Source organism: Aulonocara sp. 'chitande type north' Nkhata Bay, linkage group LG18 (assembly GCF_057382095.1).
Source record: "Aulonocara sp. 'chitande type north' Nkhata Bay isolate Kocher_YH1m ecotype deep benthic linkage group LG18, A_spYH_male_GT1.1, whole genome shotgun sequence".
In the NCBI taxonomy this organism is placed as follows: domain Eukaryota; kingdom Metazoa; phylum Chordata; class Actinopteri; order Cichliformes; family Cichlidae; genus Aulonocara; species Aulonocara sp. 'chitande type north' Nkhata Bay.
In genome coordinates, this window is record NC_141361.1 from 7058329 (window position 1) to 7079491 (window position 21163).

The window sequence follows — 21163 nt, forward strand, 5'->3', positions numbered from 1 at the left end:
TATTTTTCTTGTTTTGTTGATATCTAAAATTTAAAAGTAAAAAATGATGAAACTGAAAACAGCTCGAGGTGATTTAATTTTGGTGAAAATCGGGTCAAAGTCAAAGTCCAGTTCACGTCCTTCAGGGAAGTTGCATTCTCCTGTTTTTCTGTTAACCAGCTTTAGAATCACAAACTGAAGACCATAGACAAGATTTTTTAAAATTGTATAATTACTGTTTGTATTTTGATCGTGAGAATTTGCGTAATTATGATGAAGGAACTGACCTCCCAGCCCACTGTTCCTTCAGTGGGCTGGGAGGAATTTCCCCACGGGGATCAATAAAGTATACATTATTGCTATTATGATAAGCCAGCAGAGCACTGTTCCTCTGATGTCTCATGGTGTCTGAGGGAGCTGTGATGGACTGTAAAGTGTTTTCAAATGTGATGCTCACATGGCGAAGCATGACTCTACATGAGAAGGGTTGACTATGGTTCAGGAGGTAGAGCAGGATATTTAACAATTGGATGGTTTGGTGATTCAATTCCTGGCTGCTCCAGTCTGCAAGTGTCCTTTGGCAAGATACTGTGTTCATCATTAGAGTGTTAATGTGTGATAGAAAGCACTAAGATGTAGAAAAAAAGCGCTTTTGTGTGAAAATTGGGTGGATGAAACATCCATTTACCATTTATAAGTTGGCAGTGTTGGCTGTTGAGCTCATATTCACGAGTCAAACAACAACAGCATCTGCTGCAGACCTGCAGAGTCTTGGAACTGTTTGGGACTCTTGCAAAGCTGCGAAAAAATCTTTCCGTATCCGACACAAAACACTTGCCAGAGCACTCAAAAGCGCCTTTGTTATTGTTCTTGTAACAGTAGGTGTCTCCAGGACAACATTTTGCAAAAAAAGCATTCTCAGCAGGTCAACCCAATAATGGTCTCACTGTTTCAAATGGTAAAAAGAAGCAAAGTTGTACCTTTTTTCATCACGGCTCTGTAACTATGGTCAGACAGCAGCTAAACAGGGGGAGAAGGATCTCAGCTCTTCAGCACATTTCACTGGTGCACACAGTTTTGTGAAGTGTGTGGTTTTTTGCCTCACTGCCTTTGGGTAGTAAATACAATTTATTGCTTTGCCTCTTTCATAGATCTTTAGGAGCCTCTCGGCTCTCACTTAGATGGTTGTTTAGTGTTCACTGTGCTGCGTTTCTCCAGACGAAAAGGTGTCCAGCTTTTGAGTGGTCATTTCCCAACATTAACACGATGTGTTTCTCCTTATTTACGTGTTCACATCGCATCTATCAACTTGGGCATTAAAATGATTTACTGGCATCACTGTGGGGGTGCTGTTTGTCAGTTTGGCCACACTTTGAGTTTGAAAGAGACTGAAAAGCTCCTCGTAGCTGAGTCATGTGAAGCGAGGCTCTCATGGGGGAGAAGCTACGGTGACTGCACCTCCAGCCATTGTTCTCATGCACAGTGTGTCTGACCTGCCTCAATAGCTGCTGTCAAGCTGCTGCCGTAGACAATGCGAGCCTGTTGTGTTGGTGATTGGCAGCTCAGGCTCTATGAAGACACACCGCAACTCTGATTGCCTGAGCTGGCCATATACTCTTTGCAAGAAACAACAAAACACTGACTGAGCCTGATATTGTTTAGCTGAGGACATTGTCTCCCTCACTACATTTTTCTGCATCAAAAAGAAAGTGTATTAGCTGAAATGATATCTCAATACTCTCAGGAAGCAGGGTGTTCGTTTTATCTGACGACTGGGAACTATTTGAATGCTGGAAAAAGGTGACAGCTGCTCGTAGATGAACACTATAAAAAGATTATGTAAAATAAAAGGTAACCTAGAGTTCAGGCTTTTTTGTATTATTAACTATATTTCCATGTATGTTTGTACACTTTTCTTTTTAAAATTTATGACCGAAACAAGTTTTTTAACTCTCCTGACATTGGATCATAAAATCAGGAATAGATGTTTGCTAGATTAAATAAGTAATAATAATAATAAACACCTTCACTGTAACTTTCATACATTGCAAAGTCACCCAGTAAGGTGAATTGGACCCTTTGTAAACTAGAACTGGAGGAGTCCAGAGCACCCACGGTATCACTCAGTTTCCATGGATTGACGCAATACTCCACAGTTCAGTAAGAAGTGATGATGGAGTCCACCCACCTCTGTGGACTTTTTGCTATTTTCAAGCAAGTGACCTTGACATTAGCGGGTATAAAAGGAAAAAGGGCGGGCAAACTGAGCAGCACGACGCAGCTTGGTCGCCGACTTGACATTTTCATTGTGATTGTCATTTCAGCATTGCCGCATTTAGAGCCAGAACATTGAACGCCGGGGTCAGCTTTATTACGCTGCAGAAAGTCCCTGTCACAACAACAGACTGACACAGTAGTGAGTTATCAGACAGTGTTATCTAAGTAAGAGGGTCTAATTTACTCCCGTTGGAGGTGTGATCAGGAATTAAGTGGTAATATTATGAAAACAGGCCATTTTATCACTTCACGTATCGTATACGGTAAACTGTCTAAATTCAGTCAGATGCAGCGATTTAATACATAACCATCTGTACAGACAGACATTTTTTGTAGTGTAGAAGCTTCTGCTGGTGTTCATTTTTAGCCCCAGCATGCATCTGAGTCTGGCCATAGAGATAAGAACGGCTGCTTGAACTTACAGTTTTCTAACAGTTTTTGAAGTAAGGATGCAACTGTGAGTACTTTAATAAAGTAATAATGTAAAGATTGTATTTTTTATTAATTTATATTTTTGATATTTAGTCCATTGACTATCCAAAAGCCAAATACTTAATTATTATTCATCAGAGCCTTACTGGATCTGAATTGGAAATGGTGATTCTGGTAACCCATTTCATCAGCTGTTAATCAATTAATTTTATTATTCATTCCTTAAAATGAAGCTGCCTACTCACAATCTCTACCTGAAGTTTTTCCAAATTTTTCTTCAGTATTTGAAAAAGTAAAACCTCTTTGGCCCCAAAACATTTTCAGAAAACAGACCAAATGCACAACCAGCCTAATAAAATATTCAGGTTCAAGACTCAGTTTTGGCTCCGATGGATTTAGACTCCTGGAGGGTTCATATTTGTAAAACTTGCAGAGCTCCAGCAAAAGTATTTCAATATAAAAGTGGTAACGAGTACGACTGCAGTAAAACAACTAAACACAATCGAAGCAGAACATTTGCTTTCCATGTTAAAAGTGCTGTAAATAATAAAACTACAAACCCATTAAACTAGCTTCATTTTAATCCTATCCTATTTTAATCTTTTACAGTCTGTTTTTCTTTTTCATTTTTTGTAGCTCAATATCAATTTTAGATATTGAGGATATAAATGTATTATGTCCATCGACAACATCAAAGTGCTGAAATTATTAAACTGTTATTAAATCCAATATTGACTTTTCTTTTTGTTGAGGTCGTGTATCACTGAGCTTCTGAGAGCAACGTGTGACTCCTTAGATGTTTTGCTTTCTTCACTAGGAGGTTGCAAATTTAATGAGATGTTGATGAAAATGGCTCCACGCTGCTCAACGTGATTCATAAAGTGAAACATACCTGATTGAATACACAGGTGAAAATCAATTGCAGATAATCCTGTAAACTTCACATCGGTGATTTTGTCTCACATCAAACTGCTTGTCCTGTGTTATAAATTCAAATTTCACCTAGCACCGCAAAGTTAACGGGATTCGACACACAGGTATTCCTCAGGATACAGCTCCCATCGGGTTCATCGGTACAGACTGTGTTAGAACATCAGCGTAAGACAGACAGCAATCCAGGAGAAAAAACAATTCTCACCAAACGTGTGGACGTCTGTGAGGAAAAAGGTGTTTTTTCCAAGCTTATAGTCCAGTTGGAACATGCCTTTCATCTCCCGCTCTGTGATGGAGTCTGTGCTGCCCTCCAGGTGTTGATTGGGTCCCTTGGCTTTACTGTCAGAGCTGTAATAGAGCTCACATTGAAGAAGCTTGCTCAGCACAGAAATACTGATTTCCAGCAGAGAGTATGGCCTCCAGGCGCTCTTTAATTGACATTGGTTAACTAAGCTATAAGAAAGCTTATTCTCAACTGCTTACTGCAGGCTGAGTGCTGTTGTGGCTTTGCTAATAAGAGTGTAAAAACGGTAATAGCCTGTGATTTTTAGTTTAGGTCAAAAGACCAGGGGGGTCTTCACAAAAGCTGATTATACAAGTACAAGAGTGCAAATATGATGTGTTTTTCTAGACTGGTTTACTTTAACCATATAGTGTTCTTTTTGTGAACATCTAAACAAAAGTTAGGACACTTTAACAAATTACCTGAGGAAAATTTACGTGACTTCACCCCTAAAAAGCAAGGTGAACCTTCAAGGGCGTGCACTCCTGGACCTCTGCTTTCATAGGTCCCTGAAAGTCCTGCTTTCGCTACTCGCAGGTGCACATCAGCAATTTCACTATGGATCTTAAACTTGTACATAGGACAAACATCAAGTTTTGTGTCACAATGTCCAACAGAATAATAATGAGAGCTGGCTACAGTCCTGTGACCAAATGGCACAGTGTCCAAGTCCAAAGGCAGTGCGTCATGCCAGGGGCATGTCATTTTATTATCACCAGTCACTGGATTTTGCCTTCCAGTGTCAGCCTGTCCGTATGCAGTTCGGACAGTTCGGCAGTCCCTGAGGGAGAACGTTCTCCGCAAGCAACATGAAATGTGCCTTCATGTGCTCTCACACAGCAAATTGAAAAGGCAGGAGATTTTTGGCAAGAACAGCTCAATCTTCACTCACCACCTGCCCCACACACCAGATTCTCTTTATTTATTTTAATTTTATTTATTTTCCACTTTAACACCAAACAGCAACTCTTCATGTTTTACGAGGGCTCCATAAATATGCAAAAAAAGAACCTCAAGCTCATTAATAGAATAATAATAAGTTGTTTGTCCCAAAACGAATTATTGTCATATATATATATATACATATATATATATATATATATATATATATATATATATATATATATATATATATATATATATATACATATATATATATATATATATATATATATATATATATACATATATATATATATATATATATATATATATATATTAGGGGTGCAACGATACACAAAATTCACGGTTCGGTTCGGTTCGATACTTTGGTGTCACGGTTCGATATTTTTTCGATACAAAAAAAATGTTCATGCATTTTTAATTTGTCATTTATTAAAATTATAAATATATATTTTAACTCAAAAGTACAGTTTTTAAATTTAACCCTAACCCTAACCCTTGTGCGCGTTTTTTATTTTGACAGCGAATGCCCTGGTTATTTAGCTCGTCATATTGCAGCCACAGAAATTATTTTGTCCATGAAACCATAAAGCTGCACTTTCTTTTTGCCTTATAGTCTGATTTGTCATAACTTCTCCGTTTTGTGGTAAGCTTTTATTTGGCTGTCACTTCTTCACCCTGACCTGTCTTATTTGGCTCAGCAGAACTGAAATGCTTTTACACACTCACTCACATAAGCTCAGCGATTCTCTGCGCGATCAACCTCTCACATGTTTAAGCTTGCTGCGGGAGATTTCACTTGTCATGTTTGCGTAGTAAGCTAACGATTAATAAGACGATGTCAGAGGAATTGGTGCACAAATTATCATCACTCACAGATCAGTGCTGTCGCTCTCTATACACAGTTCGCACGATTGCAAAGTGAAAGCAAAAAAACAAGCGCAAATTCAAACGCGACTTCAATATGTCACATATTGACAGTGGCTCACCGATGCCAATGACATAATTACCCAGCTACATTTCTGAAAGAATGCAAAAGCATTGACATATATTTTTCCTACAATAGCCCGACGGGCAGGGAAGAGATAGATTTTGGTAGCCCGACTGAAAAAATCGCTAGCTCCGGGACGTCGGGCTAGCGATATTGCAAGCCCTGTATCTGATTGAGGAATCACTCATCTTTGGAAAAGAGAGTTTATTACAGAGAAATGGCTCTTTCCAAAATAAAAGCTATACTATCCGCTTCTTCTGGGCTATATTCTCAGCAGCATAAGGAGAATCATGTGCTAACAGCTGTCTAAATGACTCGGCTAAAGTTAGTAGCATGCTTGTTGTTTTTGTCTTTGCACTAGGATGATGTCGGTGTAAATGTGCAGTCATATTCGTTGTGTTCCCACTAGTGCTTTCAGGTTAATCTCGTTGAAATGACCTTAACGCCACAACACGGCAAATCTCCGTTAACGAGCTACCGCCGATCGCTCCGTGCATGGGGCTAGACGGCCAACACGTTAACGAGCTAACTGCGCTAACACACTAGTTCACACCAATGTAATTGAGCATTGCATGGCACATCCAACATACTGTTTTACTTTAGTCCATGACTCGCTTACCTTCAGGGTCATACGTCACATGAAAACCAAAATAATTCCAAACGCCAGATCTGAATGAGGGTCAATTTGCCTGTTGCAAGGAGAGCTTAACTTCTGTCTCGCTAGCTTGCCCTGTGCTCTTCCTTCTGACTATGCTGTCTGTGTGGAGCGCTCAGTGGATCTGCGCTCGACAGTGCAGCCTAGGCGGAGTAGTCAAACACAGATTCACTGAGCGCTCCACACAGACAGCATCGTCAGAAGGAAAATTGATAAAATAAATTACAAATGTTGTATTGTTCGATACATATGCGTACCGAACCGAAAGCACTGTATCGAACGGTTCAATATCGATACGAATATCGTTGCACCCCTAATATATATATATATATATATATATATATATATATATATATATATATATATATATATATATATATATATATATCCTTGTATCAGCCAAGATGGGCGATGTCAGCTCTTGACGGAACAACAACAACACACAGAAGGCCCTGTGACAAAGGAGGGTGCTCTGTTTCGCCCCCTCCACCCTGTTTCTCCTTGATTAGCTGCGAGGGAGCTAAAAAGCACTCGGTGGAGATTGCCATGGCAACAGGCGTGAGAGGAGCAGGGCTTTACTGGCCCATTACCCATCTGCGCCCTGTTGCATACTGTTTCTCGAACATCCATTTCAACAGTCGACATCCCGCCCAGTCTGGAATCTGACTCAAATCTGAATTTGCTTCTCACTGGTCATATTGTTGATTTTCAGCATATCTTCTTTCATTTTTAAAACATGTATAAATCAAAACCTTTATCGCTAATACATGACACTGCATGAAGTCGCTTCACTGGAAAAAAAAAATTCAAAGTCAGATCAAAGCAAAACCTCCCTGAAAAAGAAAAGTTCTTGGTGCTTTTGCTGTCAGGAAGTGCTTCATTAATGGGAGCTGTGGTCAGGATGCGGCGTTAACGCTCAACACTTCACTGGAGTTGGAAGCATATTTGTTTAATGATTTCACACAGCCCCCACCGTCACTGGCTTATTTGCTCTATGCCTGTCTGATTTGACTAATTGGCCAGTGTGGGTGGTGTTATTGATCAAACGTGTGTAGCTTGAGAATCTTTTGAGGGAAATTTCTGCAACTATACTCCCTTCATCTTATAATAGAGCTGCTTTGAAGCCACGTCCTTGTAAACAAACTAATGACAAAGTGATATTTGTTTGAAAATTGGAGACCATCTCATAGGTCAAACTAGACCAGGGTTGGTTGATCTGTGGATAATTTGGTCTCTAGGTTTGTTGTTATATATACCAGGGCGGTGCTCATCAAATTGCCATACCGCATGTTGGTGGCTGATGGATTATTTAGTGGCCAAATGAAGAGTTCCTGCAGTTGCTGTTTTCACCCCCATACAATGTTTAGTCGGCTTAAGTGAATGCTTACATTGGCTTAATCTGCTGCTGGATACTATCCCTGGTGGGAGATATACGTCTTCTTCACTTGACAAAGTCTTGGGTTTGACCACTTCGTTCACCCCATTAAAGTTTTTTCCATCTCTGCGATCGCTGTCCCCTGCCTGGTGGTCTTGGGCCTCTCGGCTAGCTTTTTGAATTCTTTCAAACCATCTTGGCCTCCTGATCTGACATCCGGTCTTCTTGTACAGGTACTCATTAGAGATCTTTTGTAGCCAGTAGATTTTACAAAGACAGCTGTTGTGGAAAGTGTCACTTTTGTACATGTCCTTCTGCACTACCCCCCCACACTCAGATGAATATAATAATACTGACATAATGTTGCTCATATAGAGTTTCATTATGGTTTTGATACTATAAATCAGTGTTCTTCTGAACACCTTTGGGTCTTATACGCATAAGTCAGGCCTGGTTCTGTCAGACATTTCTTCCTATTAAAAGGGAGTTTTTCCTTCCCTCTGTCGCCAACTGCTTTCCCATAAGGGGTCCATCTGATTGTTGAGGTTTTCTCTTTATTATGATCTTTACAGTACAATATAAAGTGCTTGGAGGCAACTGTTGATGTGATTTGGGGCCAAATAAGTAAAACTGAACTGAAATGAATAGAATTGGATAGATGGATGGATTAAAGTATGGATCAAACCAAGCAAAGTGAGGTGAAACCACGGGAGCTAAAGTCAGTTGATGACATGTATTTAGGAAAACCCTTTACTTTTCTTGAGCCAGTAAAAGCAGCCAGATCCTTGGCAAGTGATGCCAGATATCATTGATCTTGTGAAGTGCAGTCTGCGAAGGAAGGACTTGTGCAGGTCCCCAGAGGCAGCAGATCCATTAAGATGTCTTAATCCAGTTCATTAGGCAGGACTGAGGTTGCTGCTTTCCGCCAGTGTGTCCCAACGGTGCAGTCCAGAAATGCACAACAACACTGCATCTAATTTCAGTTGGAAGAAAGTTGTGACTGCAGCTTTTGTCAGTCACAATCAAGTATGAAAACACCGCGTACTACACATGTAGATTAGACTTCATGCTGACAGCACATACACATTCAAAGACAATATCTTTTGTCAATCTTAGAGCAGGCATTGCTAAGCTCAAGCATTGTGTATTATATAACTTCCATCCATCAAAGGTTATTTTTAAGTAGCAGCTGCTGGTCAGCACTGCCAGTCGACCTCCTTCGTCTTGATACAGCCTCTGTTTCTGAGAATGGCCCGGTGAATCCTCTCAATGCTCTAGTCTCGACTATAAATCACAAGAAGACATGTCTGGCTCTGAATTATGGCCCTCTGGCAGTGAACTGGGATAAATTGCAGAGACTTGGATATGCATGAGCATAATTATGAGGGATAATTCAAGATGTTCCTTCTGGAAAATGAAGAGAAATGGCGTTTTGTAAGATCTAAGCTGAACAAGAGAGAAGGCCTGTGGCACGGTACTTTACTCAGGATCTTGTTTGTCTTTGTTGCACTTTGTCACAGTTAAAGTTTGAAACGCTTAAGGATACTAGCAGTATCACTTTAGCCTCAATTAGTTCTCACTGTTTCCATTTTACTTCCAGGCATCAGGATCGCTTTGGAAAGAAAAATGTTCCAAGATTGCCTCATCAGTCCTCCTACAATGCTGAGGACTGAAGGAGACACGCATTGTATTCAGAAATATAGATTAAGTATTGTAAAGGGAATTGCTATTGGCAGACACTGAGTCGACTTATTGGAATGTTTGTTTGGAGGAAAATATTGGATCAGTATATCCTTTGTGAATTGAATAAACTGTCTGTCAATTAACGTAACTCTGTAATAAACTGACAAATGGTCACCGGGATACAGAACAAGTGGTATTGGCGTTTGGATCTTGCATCCTGTAACAAATGTACTGGCACTGTGTTTAAAGATAGAAGATCAAGCATTTTCCAATCTGTTAAATGTAGTTAGAGTTTTCCGGAAGCATCTAGAATAACCATTATAAAAACTGCAGTCTAAAAATGTGAATTTATGACCTCAAAAAGTCATGCCTAGTTATTCATCTTTGCACGAATCTTACTTGGAGTTTGTGTTGTTGTTCAAAGGCACTTCAACATAGCTAGAAATCACAGATGATCCTTGACTTATCCAAAAAGCCTCATCTGTACCTTGGTAGTTCTGTCACACAGTGTTTAAATACCTGTTTTTTAATATTGGTCGTGATGCTGTCACACAACTTTAAAATATATAAAAAGAAGTAAACAACAATGACACGCTAGTTGCTAGTGTAATGTTGGTATGTCCCAAGTTACTCAAAACTGTTATAGTATCGCAAGATTTATCAGTATTTTCCACACAATTTATTCAGCAACAAAGTAGCTTCAAAGAGCCCGAAACATGTGTAATCTTAAGGACGTTTATTAGTTTGCAGCGATAATATCACCAGATATCTTTTATTTTCTTGCCTTCTCACTCTCTCACACTGCATCTCACTCTTCAGTCTGATTTTTAAAAAGAACAGGCGTCCAGTGAGACATTTGTGAGTAATTACAGCAGTGCAGCCCAAGCACTTGTCCTTAGCTGCCCGTTAAATGCCCGTTTCCAGTTTGACTGAGAAGAAGCAAGTATTTATAGACGATCCCTCACCCATCACACATGCAGACAGACGGTGACAACAAAAGGCGACATAAAAAACAAAAATAACATTTTGAGGTCTAACAAATATCTCAACCTCTGAAATCCCAAGAATTACAAACCAGAACTAGAATAATTTAATAAATAGTGAAGTTTCCATTTTACATCGTGTCACAGTGTTTAACCAGTTAACTCTCTCTTCTAACCTTCAGACAAAATCAGAACTGAACATGGTAACCAGAAACTTTTTGTTTAAATACAACAGATTCATGTGTGCAGAATATGCCATAAAATACTAAAATAATAATAGGGTATAATATAATAATAAAAAATACATTTTACCATATATATTTTACTTATTTAATACTATTTTAGAATTGAGCTATTTGCACATATTAGAGCTATTTCTTGTATTTTGTAATCTTTGTAATATATTGTATTATTTAATTAGTTCAGTCTATTACTGTAATTGTCTTGGAGCAACTCTAACCCACATAATTTCCTTATGGATTATTAAAATATTCTGATTCTGTTTCTGATTTCTTATTAATCTAGACTGTCACTGATATTACTGAAACAGTGTGTTGTTGGACATTTTTCAGGAGGATATTTGAACTGTAAAGCAGCATGTTTAAATGTTCTTGTAGTGATTTCTGCTGCTTAGAGCTTTATTTTCACTCGATTACCATTATAAGTGCCACTACTACTACACCAACACCGAATGTTGACCAGACTACACTACAGTGAAAAGATCTGCATAAGCAGATATTATATACAGTCATAACTTTATATTTCCTACATTCCTGCATTTGTGAAACCTGATGAGCCACAAAGAATATGATCCTTTTCTCTTTTAGCTCAAGGTTGATAATTCGACATTAGAGGCTGTGTGTTAGAAGATAGTCCAGCTTATTTTTGTAATTTGACTCATCTTTTTTGGACGCTTTCTCAACCCACGGTTTCCTTTTCCTTCAGCTCACATTAACACAACCCACTGTGTGGCTTTTTGGAAGGAAGTATGAGTGAGTGAGAGTCACACTACATGTCATTGGGATCCATGTTTAGCAATAAAAGGATAAAAGAGGATAAGGATAAAGGAGATGAACTTCCATGTGAAATTAAAGTGTCTGTTTGTTGTCTGTTCAGTGTTTTGCTTGAGTTTTGGAAAATACTCCTAAAATTGTGCGACACTGTTACAGAATCACAGTATCAAGGATTCTGTGAAAAGTGACACAGTTCAGTTTCGTTGCATGTTTTTGAGCACATGAGCTTTTCTGATTCTTCTTCTTGGATTTAAATATTCATTTTATTGTAGGAAAACTTTTGCTTTTATCACAACCCTAACCCTCACAATAAATTGGCAACAGTGATTTACTTTGCTTTCAGCAACGTTAGCCTAAGGTTGGCGCTCACATGCTGAAATATAAAGACCCATTAAAAGAGGTGGCCGGGGTTCGCGTTTTGCTGTTAGGTAATCAAGAAACTTGTATGTCTGAGTTCATTAAATATCAGTTCAGGGCAAAAAAATCCTCCCAATACAACCTTTAATTTGATTTAGTTTAACAGTTTGCTAACAAAATATGCTGCTTTAAATGTTTTATGTTTTACAGTCCTCGTTAGTTTTTACTCAAACTGCCAATTTTTTATTGGTCCAAACTCCTGGTTTTCTGAACGTTTAGGTCTTAAAGAAGAACTTTAGTACATTCATATTTTTATTTTTGAACTTAACTGGAATAGATTTGCTTGGTTCACAGTTTGGATGCAATCCCTACTGTATGACACAACCAGTCTTAGCAACCACCCTTCCTTTATGGTTGCTTTCTTATGATTAATTTTTGGCTGTGATGAATTACTTGCACCTATGCTGACCTCAATATCTGAAACTTTGACCATGTTTAATATAACATGCGCCACTGTAAAACTATATTTACATCATTTAAAACAAGGGCAGTCAGAATAGATCCCCTTGAAAGAAACTGTGTGCCTTTCAGTGTGAAATTGTGAAATGCAAAATAGAAACACGAGTTATAATCTCTGCTGAAAGTGTCTGTTTACGTGTTGACAGATGGCATGTTTGGGAGGTGTCACTCTGTTCCGGTGAAGGAGATTTACACCTACGATGTTTCCCCATCTGTAGTGCAGCGCTTCAGGATGCTGCTGGAGAAGCTTTCCAACAGAGGTAAACACGTGCACACATGTTCTGCTTTCCTCAGCCCAAATGTGTATGTACGTTTGCACAGAACATGCACACGCACAAAGTGGCGTGCCGTGTCAGCTTCAAGTTCATAATCTTCATAATCATGGTCCTGTGCAAATTATATGCACACTCAGCTCTGTGGCTTTTGTAGGATATAATCACAAACTGATTTGAGATTATTTTTCAAACCAAGGTAGAATAAGTGTGTTTAAACTTGTCATATAGGAACACAAGACTTGTTCCACCCAAATACTGTAATGTCTTTTCACTCGGTCAGATCAAGATTGTATGTATTTATAAATATACAGTGGGAATAATATGTGCATTTTACCCAAATAACCTTGACGCCTGTGAAGCAGGTGTGTTTTCTTGATTTGTAATTACTTCCCCAGGTTAGGGGATTTTAAAGGCAGGATTAGGGATTGAAGAAGGAGTTGAGCTAATGCTGTCACTGAGAGTGCTAAAAAGAGCTGCATGGTTCAGTACGACACATTTACTACTTTCCTACTTTAGTTTCCATTCACTCACTCAAACCCAATCAGAGATACTTGCATGTTATAAATGTGCACACTCTGGTGTGCATAAAGCAGTGTGTTAAAATTAATATGTCTGTTATTTTAAGTTTAAAATGTTTTAAGTGAAATAAATGAAAACTCATTATTTTACCTTTCTTATATATTTTCCAGAGAGGATTTTATTGCCTCTTAATTTCCTTTTTTTTTGGCTTCTCAGCATTAAAAAACATCTAAACTTTCACAATGGATCCCCTCAAATCATGTTCTGTTTTTCAGTCTGTAATGATGAGTGCTAACTCATTCCTCTTCTTCCTGATTTACCGCAAAGCTATTTGTTTTCTGCCCTGCACAGATGTAGTCAACATAAGGCTCATTCACAGCATATTAGCAAGTAAAGAGAGAGGAAGAGAAGTAAGTGTTGTTTAAAACTGTGCACAGACACAGTGTGAAGTGAGGCTTTTAGACATTTGTCACCATTGAGGAGAAGCGGTGTAGTGAGAAGGACTAATGGGAAATTCTACTGTTTTGATCAGTCTGAGTGTGCTCGAGGTTCTGGTGACTGTTACTTATTGACACAGCTACTACATGAACTGCATTAAAAGCTTCTGGGTTAAAGAAAAGACAAGAAAAAAAAAAAAAAGACAAGAGAGCAGCTGCCATTGTAGACGCACCTTCACACCGAGGCCTGTCCTGGTGAAAACATCATGTTAGCAGACTTACTGGAGGAGCTGAAGAAGACTGGACTCCAAGCTGCTCCTGCTGATCATTGCTATGCTGGACCTGAAGATGTGGCCTGTGATGTCTGCACTGGAAAATAGACACAGCTGCAGCAGAAAGGACTGAGAGGCAGAGAGAGCTGGAGGTGAGTCGACAAAACATCCAGCAGAGAATCCAGGACAGAGAGAAAGATGTGAAGCTGCTTCAACAGGAGGTGGAGGCCATCAATCAGTCTGCTGATCAAACAGTGGAGCACAGTGAGAAGATCTTCACTGAGCTGATCCATCTCATCCAGAAAAGAAGCTCTGATGTGAAGCAGCAGATCAGATCCCAGCAGGGTGCAGACTTTTCTTCTCAAGTCATATCGCACTGATCCTGTCGGCAATTTTTCGACAATATTAAGTTGTGTGAGGTCAATTTTGTGTAGTTTATGTGCTGCCTGCCCCAAATGTTAGCTGCCAGTCAGCAAGCTTGCAGTTGTTCAAATTGTATTTTCTGCTGGAGTCTGTACAGGTGGCTGTCGCAGTCACACTGGCAATTACTGCTAAAGCTAATAGCTTTTTTTAGCTTCTGCTGTTGATTCTAAAGCAGAAATGTCAGAAATTCAGTGCAGTTTACATTACTGCAGTCTGCAGTATATTAGTCAAATAGATATTCATTATCGACAGAGACATGCTTTTATGGTGAATAAACAGAACAGTCTCATGGGTCTTGTGCCTTATCCTGATTATCCTAATACTCTGATGTCATTCTCATCACAAAAGGCAGAGATGAAAAAATGTAACGTTCTGTCTCTGTTGTCAAACAGATGTTTTTTTCTTTTTTACCTGGTTGTTCAAAGAACAATGAGACCAAAGATTAAAGCTAAACTATTCTCAGGAACTTGAACTTGTTTGTGTTTTGCACTTGTTGATTGAGAAAAGCCAAATAAAGTCAATAAAGGAATTATTGAAGCCTTTGAATGATACAACCAGGATAATCCAAAGTTATATATATCTCTATATAAATTTGTGTGATGTATTTTCCTTTAATTATATGTTAAATATCTTATAGATTTAGATCTTAAATTTATTCCACTCTTGTTCGCAAAACTCTGTATTTTCTGTCAAAGTTTAGAATATAATTTGGTGGCTTTAAACCACAGTTTGTCTGAGTTTTTAATGAATGGATCACGGTTCCGAGGAGATTAATTGAATTAGTTATAAAGTGGTTTACTTTCTGCCAGAGTTCACTGTTGCATCCATGCTTACAGTAATACATCAATATAGCTGTTTATCCCACAAATGAATGAACTAAAAAGGAAAGAAGGAACGGCCCGAGTGAGCATTATGGCGTAAATATTTGTTATTTGACTTTTTGGTTTAATCAGCCTTTGCTGTGCCTGTGTAGAAACGAACAGATGGATCAGTTGTCGTCTTTCCTGCTGCACTAAGTTGCTGTTAGTGTGCTGTACCACGAGAGGGAGGCAGAGACCTGCGTAACCTCCCACTGAGCTGGATTTCATCCCCTTTCATCATCCAGCTTTGCTCTGAATGACAGGACCTCATGTATGCAGGAAAAAAAGAAAGTCCAGTCTTTTGTGCTTGACCACTCAAAAGAGAATGATTTCAAAAAAGTACATTTGTTTTGGGAGGAGTTTTTCTCTCGTGTTTTTATTACACCATCCTTCTTTTGAGCTCGATTTAGTGCATTTCCTCCCTTTCCTCTACCCACCCCTCTCCAAAAAAAGAAAAAAAAAGTCCTCTGGTTTAATTCTCCGAATCGGAGCTCAGCGGGAGAGCTAGAGAAATATTCCGATTTCACAGAGGCGACAAGTTTGGAGGCATTTGTCAGGAGCTCTGAAGTGAAATGAATTATGCAAATGAGATGTTTGGGCCCGGCTGTCTGCAGAAGCCATTAGGGAGGACAAAACTCTAAAGACACTAAAGCATCTGCATTTCAGGCTCGGCTAGTCCACTAAAAAGGTAACGCGGTTTACTCTGTCCTTTTGCTTTCCCTGTTACAAACACGATCCTACGCCCATATGCCCATCAGCTCTGTTTTAGGATATGGGAACTGATGTCCTGATTCACAAAAGCGCACGTGGAAAGAAGAGTCCACAGTCAGACCGATATCTGGACATTTAGGCAAATACTTTATGTTTATTCCCTTTGACATTGAATTTCTGTTAGGGTTTTCACATCGCAAGAGTCACTGGGAAGCTCTAGTCTTGTTTCCAGTTTTCCCAATAAGCTGAGCTGCTGATGGTGTTTTGGCTGCAGCTTCATGGAAAAAATAGTTTGTTTCTTCAAAATGTTGATCTGCTCCAAGGAGAAGCAGGTGATGGATAAGCTCAGTGCATCATGTCCCATGATAGCATGACACTGTGTTAGCACATGAAGCCGGTTTATGATCAGTCAGCTGATCCAACATGCAGGAAGCTTTTCACCCAGATGATTTCACTCTTAACATCTTATCTGATGTACAAATTAATATGCACATGTCTCCATTATGGCATACACCTGCCGCTTTTTAATCTGTTTGCAGGGCAAACACATAATGATCAGTCGTCAGTCACTGCTGCGCCGAGCTTGGTGCTTTCCAGCAGGGAGTGACGAGCAGCCTCATTTATAAAAGAGTGCACAGGAACCATATTAAAAATAGTAAGTAAGTAAAATGTATTTATACAGCACCTTTCTACATAAGGATCACAAAGTGCCCCACAGCCACAATCAACAAATATAAAATACAAATATTAAGACATAACAGTATCCATTAAATGCTTAAATAAACATTTCAGTAATTTCATCAGATCTCAAATGTAATGCTCATGCATTCCATCTTTTAGGAGCCACAATCTTGCATATCAATGGATAGTCTCCTTTGGTTTTCAGTGTAGAACAACAAGATTTGGTCTGAAGTCTGAAGCCCTCAGTGACCTGCATATTATAGAGCAGAAGCAAGAGCTTGCTAATGTGAACAGGCATTTTACTGTACAGAGCTCTGAAAGTGATCAGCAAGATCTTAAACTAAAGCAGGTGCAAAGATGACAAAACACATGAAACACTTAGAAGACCTATTAAGTGCAGCAGCTGGATTTTGGACCTTTTTGTAAGATGACTTAATCGTTTCTTATTCTGATTTGGACACCATTCCACTGATGGGGTCAATACTTCATAGATGAAATATAAAGATTATCAATATAATTATTGAAACTAAGAGCCTGGTCAAATGTGACACCAAACTTTATGACATTTGGTGGAACCGCCGATGATAGAAGTGCACATAAAAGGCCAAAAATGGAATTGGCCAATTTTTACAGTCAGGCTTCAGTCCACACCTTACTGTGGGATCTTCTCACAGGCTCTTCTGATTATTTTTGGTTAATTATTTACGTTAGTTATTGTTCTATAATTGAGTAACGCAAGCTAATTTGCAGCTCTCACTAATGACACAACATTTTTGGGTGGCTATTAAACGGATGTCAAAGAGAGACATAAAAAAGATGTCAATTTTGTTTTTATAAAGAACTCATTTAATAAATGGATAATGTTATGAGCTCATCCATAACCAACCCAGATGTTTAAGTCAAACAACTAGTTTTTTTCCCACCTAGTTAACCTATAGGTCCAACCCTGTGAGAGAACAAACAGGTTCGCCACCATCCCACAGACGTTGGACTGACCACAGAACCAAGAGTTGCCCCTGATGTGAATGAACGTCAGATAAAAAAGCGCTTGAGCAAAGATAAAAGTGCTGTATGAATGTGTGTGTAGTAAAAAAAAAAGTGTTGTGAGTGCTCCAATTGAGTCAAAAGGCACTATACAAATACCAGTCCATTTACGTACATCCTCATAAACTCTATACGTCTGTCACTGTAGAGCCTGTCTGTGTTTTCTGAGTGTGGTTAATGTCACTGTACGCCCATTTAGTAACAGCGTTATTATTATCAACAGGGGTAATATCGAAACTACAAAAATCAGACGAGATTTAACCTTTAGCACACAGTACATTTGCCTCTCTCTTTCTTTGTGAACGGTTTGAATCTTTCACAAAGTTGTTGCTGCAATTCTGTTTCTCCCCCTTTAACCACCCACACACACACACACACACACACACACACACACACACACACACACACACACACACACACACACACACACACACACACAGACCCTCTTCCCACTCGCACTGCTCACTAAAGGCCCTGCAGATGTGAAGTCATTTGAAAAGCCACCTCGTCAGGGTCACAGCTGCTGTTCGCCCACAGCAACGATGGTCCTCTTTAGTTCGCACACGACATCAAAAACACACTAACCTCCCCGCACCACCTTTGAGAGACTTAACAGTAGATAACTCTTGCCTTTATCATTATTATTATCATTATTATCAGTTGTCCCATGACTCCTTATGTTCTACAGCTCCAAATTCACTGTAAGTCATGCCACGAGTTCCCTTCCTCTTTTCCCCGTGGGATCTTTTGCTCATGTTGCTAAAAAACTGAACATTTTCACTTGGAAAAATCAAAAACGTTGTGATTCACAATTTTGTATCCCACTGCTTTCTTGTGTTTTTGCTGTGTTTTATCCTATTTAGTTCTACAGCATTCGTTCATTTAAGCATCTGTCACATAAACAGTATGCCTTCAGGGATAATCAAAGATCTTCTGAATCTGAGACTAAAGTGTGATTCTTTGATTCTTTAGTAATTTACAAAAAATATATACACACGGTTGAAAATTGTCAGCATTCTACATCGCTTCTATTTTCAGAGTGTTTGGGATTTGTTGGCAAAGACATGTCGTGACTTTTTTACCCAGTGATCCAAAAAGTTTCTCACCTTGCTGTCTGCTGTTTTGTAGGACCGCAGTGATTGTAATTGGACTTCAGGTTGTGGAAATTAAATTTGCATAAATGCGGCTGATAAATCAAGTTCTAAACTGGTGGAAGGCTGCAGTGTTTTTGCCCATGGTTGTAATTAGCGTGACTCTTAGTGAATACGGCCGATGGTATTTGTGGAGCAGGCGGGCATCATTTATTAACTGTGGAGGACGTGCAATACAAAATTGTTGAGAAAATGCAAACTGAACTGGAGCATTTCCAAAACGTCTTTTTCTGACCTCTAACCTCCTCAAGCTACATGCATTTCATTTTCCAAAGACCTTTTATTTAAATAACTGTAATCACAAAGGTTTTTTTTTATTACAAAATTGCCTTAAGGGGCTTTACAATCTAACAACCTGTTACAATGTAACAACCTATGTCCTTAAGCTTTCCATAGTCCATGAGTCCTTGCAGGTACATCATCGCATTTTAAATTCAGTCCAATTTCTTTCAGGACCACAGTCTCATTTATTTAGTTGTGAAAGCTTCAAACTCTGATAGACCTTCACCTCATACTTCAGCTGGCCGACAACCTCCTGCCCGCTTTTCTGTGGTCGGTTAAGTCTGTGAGATGCGCGGAGTCACTCTGAATATCCTGGCAGGGGCTCCAACGTTTATTAACCTGTCGTGTCAGATGCCGTCTGTTCACCCGCCGCTAACGCCCGTTTTCTCTGCCACCGTGGCTGCCATTAAAGACTCGGTTTTATGTCTCTTTGATGGCGAAAGCTGGCCTGACACGCTGTGCAGCTGTTAAAGAGAGGCTTGTGCCTGATTCGTGGCAGTTGGGGTTGTAATTCATTTTGCGGGGGTCTAAAGGAGGTTTCTCGGTGCTGAGATGCTCTGAAATGAGTTGAGCTTGTTTAATTGGATTCGCAAATGATACAGGCAGAAGTGTAAATTCAGTTGGAAAAAAATGGTGCTGTTGTTGGTTAACTAGAAATGGTATGAGATCTTGGCAGCAATGAGATTATTGCTGGCAGCGCTTTCCAGTTTCACAACATGCTGATTGTTCTGCAGTGCGTCTTATAGAGCTAAAATCTTAGGAATGGACATTTTAAGTAAAACTAACAGTTAAAAAAAGATCATTTCTACTGAACATTTTCAAAATTTTCGTGTTTTTTTCCCAGTATGCTAAATATGAAAGGAGGCTAAATGTTTTTATCTTGTTTCTTCCTTCATTTTAATGTTACGCCGAATTTTTTCTGTTGCTCTGGAGGCTGTCTTGTTTTCACAAATTGGGTTTTCTCAGTAAGAATTAGGCTGCGACACACGTTTGCTCTTCAGTGGGTCTGATGATGATGATGATGATGTTCTTTTGCTGAGATTTGTTGGGGATTTAAAGCAACTCTTAACCATTGGTGATAGCTCACTGTGAGAAATGACAAAGCGAAAGAGAATCATCCTGTGAATCACCTCTAAAACACCATCATGCACTCCCTGCTCAACAGACGGCTACAGGCAGACACGAGCTGGTGAAAAGTGGTTATTAACGTCACTTGGGAGTTGGTGGAAACTTTAAACAGAGCTAAAAGAGAGAGAATGTGACTCTTCTCAGAACTCATCGCCTCCATCTTTTGTCTCCAGCCTCGTTCCTGTTTACTCTCGACTCCGGCTTTTTTAAACCTCGGGAAAGACTTAATTTTGAGCAAAAGCATCCTCATTTCAAAACGTGTTGCTCCGGGCAACCTTTTCTACACCTTTTACATTCAGGTCTTCTCTTCTAATGTTCATTTTGCATTCTGTTATCATAGTTTCAAAACTCTCTAAACCCGTGTGGTAATTCATATTCCTGCTGTCGGATTGTATAACCTTGTAATCCTTTTCGTCTGGTTCTCATTCACGTGAATGATTGAAATGCCTCTTTTGAAAGACTGCCTTTATCTATATTTAAATATCTGTAAGTTATGAAACATTAATGTTGTTACTGAAGTTTGGGGCTTATTCACACTTACGGCTGTTTTGCATGTCACATATTCAGATGGAGGCAGTGGTATGTAGCATTAATCATTCAGGACAGGAATCCTATATTAAAACAGTAAAACGCTGATATTCTGTCTCTACAACAGGTGTTTTTTTGGCAGTAAGATGGTAGCTTTTAACTTTTAGTTCAACTTGGTTTGAAACAGCTGATGCACGTCTAATCTGTTTGGCTGCGTCCCTGCTGACTTTGACTTCATGTAGTCGGACTTCTCCATGGTCTGCATTGCCAATGAGGTTGTTGCTGTCAGGATTTAAGGCTGCTCTTTGCCATCATGCTTCATGTTTTTTGGTTATCTATCAATATTTTCCCCAGTTTTCAGTTCCCTCAGCTCAAAATGTGCTATCACTTTTTTGCGTGTGAAGCTGACAGGGATGATATTTCCCTTCTCATTTCAAGTGCACGTCCTCCGTGGTGGACCCACATCTTG

General features: G+C 39.3%; 1 protein-coding gene across 1 annotated transcript in view; it reads left to right on the forward strand.

Annotated features, from left to right (window-relative positions):
- Positions 1–21163, forward strand: part of LOC147307892 (receptor-type tyrosine-protein phosphatase N2-like) — a 216082-nt gene that overhangs the window by 15235 nt on the left and 179684 nt on the right. Inside the window, exon 3 of the mRNA XM_086270826.1 lies at positions 12530–12643. Coding sequence (XP_086126952.1) covers positions 12530–12643 — 114 coding nt within the window. The remainder of the gene's footprint in view (positions 1–12529; positions 12644–21163) is intronic.